At 42.6% G+C, this 7,419-nt stretch overlaps 1 protein-coding gene across 1 annotated transcript; it reads right to left on the reverse strand.

The window, feature by feature from the left end:
- Nucleotides 1-421: 421 nt before the first annotated feature.
- LOC111788452 (cation/H(+) antiporter 24-like) lies at nt 422-6,151 on the reverse strand. Its single transcript, XM_023668786.1, has 4 exons — nt 5,828-6,151; nt 4,067-5,074; nt 2,279-2,784; nt 422-1,067 (listed from the first exon to the last, which is right to left on the reverse strand). The coding sequence occupies exons 1-4, from the start codon at nt 6,149-6,151 to the stop codon at nt 422-424; spliced, it is 2,484 nt and encodes an 827-aa protein (XP_023524554.1).
- Between the last annotated feature and the right edge of the window lie 1,268 nt (nt 6,152-7,419).

Raw genomic sequence — 7,419 nt, forward strand, 5'->3', positions numbered from 1 at the left:
TAGAAATCATGACCGACAGTACCATAATATTGTCCACTTTAAGCATAAGCTCTCATGATTTCATACCAATTGAGATAGTATTCGTTATTTAGAAACACAATATTTCTCTTTAAACATGTAATTACTAACTATTTATTAATATTTGAATGCATAACTATTACATCCAACGACTTCAAGATGGACGCTTTTTAAACAAGTCTAGCATAACTATTACATCCAACGATTTCAACGTGGACGCTTTAAACAAGTCTAGCTTATCGACTCAACATGAATCGAGTGTTCACATGGACGCTTTAAACAAATCTAGCATAACTATTACATCAAACGATTTCAACGTGGACGCTTTAAACAAGTCTAGCTTATCGACACAACGTGAATCGAGATACAAAATTACAATACATACAACAAATTAATAGAACCCCTATCGAAAATCAAACCTAAACTTCTCACAAATCCCAGAAGAAAAATGGCTTTGGCCTCTCAAAACTTGCTGCTGCACGACCAACACAGAAGCGGCGGCTCCAAAATCCTCGGAGGACACATAATCTCCAATGATACCCAATTCATTGTCTTGGCTCCAATTGGACAGCCCTTCAAGCAACACAGGGTTGACCCCTCGTTTTCTTCCCACGATCACAAGATCATAAGAATCATCGTTCATTGATTGAATGGCTGCGATTGTCTCTGCTCCATTTCTCACCACCACTTCTCTGTAAATCACTCGCTCGTTGGTCTCGTTCTTAACCCAGAACCATGTCACCATGCCGTCGTCTAGCTTCTTCTCGAACTCGTTGTCGCCTCTTGAATTGTGTGATAGGAAGCGAACCACCGACACGCACACGTCTTCATTGCCGAGGATTCTGTCGGCGTAAGCGAGTGCTTCTCGTGCGTCTGCTCCTCCTAGAAATAGAACGGCGAATTGCTGCGCTGAGTTCCAGAAGGATTGTCCGACCACTGGGCTGTGGAGATTGCACTTGTCGACGAGGATTCCGACCGAACATGGAGCGTGTTCTAGTACGCTCTTGTTCACTTGATGCAACCCCACAGTTGAATCTCCCCTCGACGGCCTACAGTTACAACCGTAAACACAAATTTATAATTTTACTCTCGAAGATTGTTGGGAGGAAGTTCCAAGCCAACTAATTAAGGAAATAATCGTGGGTTTATAAGTAAGCATGAAACCAAAAGCACAGCGATTAGAGTTTATGCACAAAGTAGGCAATATCATATCATTATAGATATCAGTGATTTAGTCATGCCCTATGACAGGAGAACAAAACACCCTTTCTAAAGGTGTGGAAACTTTCTCCTAGCAGACACGTTTTAAAGCCTTGAGGGAAAGCCCAAAGAGGACAATATCTGTTAGCGGTGGATTTAGGTCGTTACAAATGGTATCAGAGTCAGACACCGGATATTGTGTCAGCCTTCTTGCTGTTCTCCGAAGGGGGTAGACACGAGACAATGTGTCAGTAAGGACGTTGGGCCCCAACGGAGGTGGATTTGGAGGGGGTGCCACATCGATTAGAGAAAGGAACGATTCAGCAATGACACTGGGCCCCAAGGGGGGTGAATTGTGATGTCCCACATTGGTTAGGGAGGAGAACAAAACACCATTTTAGAAGGATGTGGAAACCTTCTCCTATCAGACGCATTTTAAAACCTTGACGGGAAAGCACAAAGAGGACAATATCTGTTAGTTGTGGATTTTGGTCATTACATGCCCTCTACTTAGTCATGTCAATAGCAAAGCTAACATGCCTTTAACTTAGTCAAACAAAGGGTCTATTTTGTTAGAGGGGGAAGGAGTCGAGCCTCAATTAAAGGGAGGTTGTTCAAGGACTCTATAAAGAGGTTGGGACCCTTGAAAGTGTTGTCAAAAGTGACTTCAAACAAAGGGTGAACTTTGTTCGAGGGCTCCAGAGAAAGGAGTCGAGCCTCAATTAAAGGGAGGTTGTTCGAGTCCGAAGTTGGGACCCTCAAAAGTGTAGTCAAAAGTGACTCTAAGTGTCAAACAAATGGTGTACTTTGTTCGAGGGCTCTAAAGAAAGGAGTCCAACCTCAATTAAAAGGAGGTTGTTCGAGGGTTCTATAGCTCTGAGGAGGCTCTATGGTGTACTTTGTTCGAGAGGAGGATTGTTGGGAGGGAGTCCCACATTAGCCATCGTGAGTTTATAAGTAAGAAATACATCTCCATTCGTATGACACCTTTTAAGGAAACAAAAAGTAAAGTCACTAGAGTTTAGGCTCAAAATGGACAACATCACTATAGCACAATTACCTGCCAAAAGGGAGGACAATGAGATTGGTCTTCTTAATCAAAGCAAGCTCACAAATATCCTGGTTCATGGATCGTTTAGGCGCCACAGCGGTGTAAGTATGCAACTTCACGAGCTCACCTCGAGCCTCCTCGTAGATACGAAGAGCATTATGGATGGAGTCAGAGGCAGTGTACTTAGAAGGAATCTTACACTTCTTGTGATCAATGAAGACAGGGGCAGCTCGACCCACCAGCTCAATAAGATGCAGCGCGTAAATAGAGAACGGGCTGCTCGTCGTCGGGTTCGACATGTCCAGCAAGTTCACCAGTGCAGCTACGTTCTCTTGGCCTTCAATGCACAACACAACGCGCAGCTCTTTCCCTGGCGGTAAATGCTGGATGGTTCTCCTTTTGTTGATCATATATGGCCTTGTGGGATCGTAGAGCAAGCTTATCAGTGGCGTTGCTATGCTTGTCACTGCTACTGTCATGAGTATCATCATGGTGAACTCTGGTATAGTTATTATCTGCATTTTGATCCAACAACGTTCAGTTTAATACTCATTTAGTGTCGAGAATTGTTGGGAGTAAGTCCCACATTAGCTAATTAAGGAGATGATCATGGGTTCATCTCTTGGTATGAGGCATTTTGGGGAAACCAAAAGCAAAACCACGAGAGCTTATACTCAAAGTGGACAATATCATACCATTGTAGAGGTTTGTGACTCCTAACATGGTAATAGAGTCGTGCTCTTAATTTAGTCATGTCAATAGAATCCTCAAGGGTCGGAATCAAAAAGTTGCTAGCCTTTCAGGCCTAGTCAAAAGTGACTTGTGAGATCCCAAATTGGAGGAAGAGAACGAAACACTCTTTATAATGGTGTGGAAGCCTCTCACTAGTAGACGCGTTTCAAAAACCAAGGGGAAGCTCGAAAGGGAAAGCCCAAAGAGGACAATATTTGCCAACATTGGGCCTGGGTTGTTATAGATGGTATCAGAGCCAGACACTAGGCGATGTGCCAGCGAGGAGACTCTTCTCCGAAGGTAGACACGAGGCGGTGTGCCAGTAAGGATGCTAGGCCCTAAAGAGGGTAGATTTGGTGGAGGTCCCACATCATTGGAGAAAGGAAAGAGTGTCAACGAGGACGCTGGGCCAGATACTAGGCGATGTGCCAGCGAGGAGACTCTTCTCCGAAGGTAGACATGAGGCGGTGTGCCAGTAAGAACGCTAGGACCTGAAGAGGGTAGATTTGGTGGAGGTCCCACATCATTGGAGAAAGGAAAGAGTGTCAACGAGGACGCTAGGCCCCGAAGGGGTGGATTGTGAGATCCCACATTGGTTGGGGAGGGGAAACTCGAAAGTGAAAACCCAAATAGGACAATATCTACTCGCAGGGGGCCTAGGCCGTTACAGATGGTATCAGAGCCAAACACAGGGCAATGTGCCAGAGAGAAGACTCTTCTCCGAAGGTAGACATGAGGCGATGTGCCAGCAAGGACGCTAGGCCCTAAAAGGGGTGGATTTGTTGGGGGTCCCACATCATTGGAGAAAGAAAAGAGTGCGAGCGAGGACACTCAGCCTCAAATAGTGGATTGTGAGATCCCACATTGGTTTGAGAGGGGAAGCCCGAAAGGGAAAGTCGAAAGAAGACAATATCTCCTAGTGGTGGGCGTGGGTCGTTACATGACTCAAGTGTCAAACAAAAGGTTTACTTTGTTCTAGAGAAAGGAGTCGAGTCTCAATTAAAAAAAGGTTGTTCGAGGTACCCGTAATTCCTAACATTTTGTTGGAAAGAGAAGCGAACGTACCTTTTTGTCAATCCAATGAATGAGGAGAACAATTTCGACTTGGCCTCTCAAGCACATGATAAGGCTAACCGCAAGGCTATCTCTAAGCGGCAGCTGAAAGAAAAGCGAGGCCACCAAAGTGGAACCAAATTTGAAGAAATGACCAGCCAAAGCCAAGAAAAACAGTGGCGCCAAGTTGGACCAACCAGCATTAACCATTTGAAAAACATCAGTACAAAGCCCAACAAACGCAAACGAAAACGGCAACAAAAGCTCAGATATTATGGTCTCACTCCTCTCAACCAACGTAGACCCCAACGGTGGCCCATCAGGTATAGCCATACCCAACCAAAGCGGACCATTAAGAATCGCTATCCCAAACAAATCCGTCAAGAACCCCATCACCAAAACCGCCAACAAAATCGCCACAATGAACCCTTGCTCCACAGCCTGCCCTTCAGGGGTTCGCCTCACAACCCAACGCATTACCCTTCTAACACACACCACTATAAACCCCACCAAAACAAACAAAGAAATCAAATACCAAATTGAGCTCTTCCATTCAACTTCTCCTTGTATGGCGGCCTCGAACGCGACCAGCGCGTTGATGCCGACTGCGTCGCTGATTATCGATACCGACATCGACATCCGACCCACCTCGGAGCTTAGAAGGTTAAGCTCGTGGAGAATTGGGTGGACGACGGGGAAGGCAGTGATGGCTAAGGAAGATGTTATGGCTCCAATTGAGGAGAATTTGGCTAAGGATTTGTTCATGGTTTTACGGATGAGTAAAGCAAATGTAATGTTCAAGATTAATGGAACAATTACGCTGAATGATGCAATGAAAAACTCCTTTTTGCCCGATTTTTTTGTTAATGAAAGATCTGTTTTAACTCCCGAGATGAACAGGAAATACATGAAACCGATTAACCCGATGTTGCTTAACAAAAAACTGATGTCCTCCGGGAACATCTGGTGCCGGAAATTCTTGTTGTGGCCGAGAACTGATGGCCCAATGATGAAACCACCCTTCAATCAAACAAGAACAAACCGTCAAATGGTCAGAATATTTGCTAAAAACACCCCGGAAAATTCTCTATTTATAATCCTTGTTTAATAAAATAAAATATCAAATATCATAACTTTTTTTTAACGTACAAATGATATTTTATAATCATTTACGGGAAAATATGATAAATTAAAACAATAGAGAACGAACAAAAATAATAAATAGATACAAGATATTTGACTATAATAAAATAAAGTGGCAAATATGATAACTATGATGAGCCGTACTGGGAGTCAAATATCTATAGCAAACATGATTATAAGAAATATGATAATTATGGTGAGCCGTAATGAGAGTCAAATATCTATGACAAATATGTTTACGACAAATATGATAATTATGGTGAGTCGATAATGAGAGTCAAATATCTATGACATTATGACAAATATGATAAGTAAGCCGTAATGGAAGTCAAATATCTATGACAAATATGATAATTATGTAAGCTGGAAGTCAAATATATATATGACAAATATGATAACTACGTAAGCGGTAATGAAAGTCAAATATCTATGCAAACATGATTATGATAACTATGATGAGTCGTAATGGAAGTCAAATATCTATGACAAATATGATTAGATAAGCTGTAATGGAAGTCAAATATGTATGACAAATATGATAACTATGATGAGCGGTAATGGAATCAAATATCTAGATATTTGTTTATTGTAATAAACGGTGAAATATGATAATATAGGAAAAATACTGACGAGGATTTGGGAGACGATTTTGGGCTGGTGGAAGGGGCGGAGGAGCAAATGGATGATATGAATGAGGAGAATTACGAAGGAAATGTCCAAAATCAAAGCGGAGAAGGAATCATCGAGTGGGTTTGCGCCGTAGAAGATGCCGGGAGTTCTAGGGTGGTTGAGTCGGCAGGCGACGGGGGCGGTGGCGGCAGGTGTGGCGTCTTTGAAGCTGGTGAGGCCGCCGACGACCTGGAGTCTCTGGATGTGGCGGAGATCGAGGGCGGTGAAATTGCGCCAATTGTCATATTGGGCAAAGCGAGAAGGTAGGTGAAAAAACCTTACCATGCAATTAGTGAACGAATCTCTGAAGCAGAAATGGGAGAGAAACAGAGAGAGATAATGGCGTTGCGATGAATAGGGAGTTTTGGAGTTCTTATAGTTTATCGTCTTTCAAGCTCAATCCATCGTTTATCTGTGTGGTCTTATTCAAAAACTTTAAAATAGTCAATCACACGTTAGCCTGTTGACAAAATTAGATAACTTTGACTTCAATTCAATTAAATGCAAATTTTTCATGTTTTTTTTTTGTTCCAGTTTGTTGGATTGTTGGATTGGTGACCCGAACAACCCAAACAAAGTTCAAATTGAACTCAACCCAATCCAACCCTCTCGAGAGGTTGAATTGGGTTGGATTGTAAGTTTTGCGGCCCCAGAAATTCAATTCACCCACATCGAAAAATCGATAGATACACTCCTTTTAGGAAGTATGCGTGTAACGGCCTAAACTCACCGCTACTAGATATTGTCTTGTTTGGAGTTTTTCTCTTTCGAGAAAAAGTTTCAACACCCTTATAAACAATGTTTCGTTTTTCTACCCCAATCAATGTGGGATCTCAATTCCACCTCCCTTTCAATCGATGTGGAATCCCCATCACCCCCCTTTCGGAGCCTAGTGTCCTTACTGCCATACCGCCTTATGTCCATCCCCTGCAAGACTTAGTCTCCTCACTGGTAAATCGCCCCGTGTCTGGCTCTGATACCATTTATAACTGCCCAAGCTATTGTTCTCTTTGGAAAAGTTTCCACATCCTTATAAAAAATGCTTCGTTCTCCCCCCACTATTGTGGGATCTCACATCCCATCTTCCAAGGAGAGGTTTCCACATTCTTATAAGGAATGCTTCATCCACCCCCTTAAGGATATAGCATTCTCCCTGACACACTGCCCCATGTCTAACTATAATACCATTTGTAACAATTCAAGTCCACAGCTAGCAGATATTATCTACTTTGACTCATTACTTATCGTTGTCCACCTCACGATTTTAAAACTCGTATACTATGAAGATGATCTAGCCCTACTCTAACCAATGTCTCACACCATCCTCTGATACCATTTGTAACAACCTAACTCCACCGTAAGCAATTATTATTCGCTTTAGCCAATTACATATCGCCGTCAACCTCACAGTTTCAAAACACGTCTACTAAGAAGAGATTTCACATCATTGTAAAGAACGTTTCATTCTCCTTTCCAACCAATCTCAGTCCCAACATATCATTTTTTGGTCAAATAATATTGATTTTGATTTTTTGAAAAAAAAAAAAAAAAAA

The sequence above is a fragment of the Cucurbita pepo genome, chromosome LG02 (assembly GCF_002806865.2).
Source record: "Cucurbita pepo subsp. pepo cultivar mu-cu-16 chromosome LG02, ASM280686v2, whole genome shotgun sequence".
Classification (NCBI taxonomy): Eukaryota; Viridiplantae; Streptophyta; class Magnoliopsida; order Cucurbitales; family Cucurbitaceae; genus Cucurbita; species Cucurbita pepo.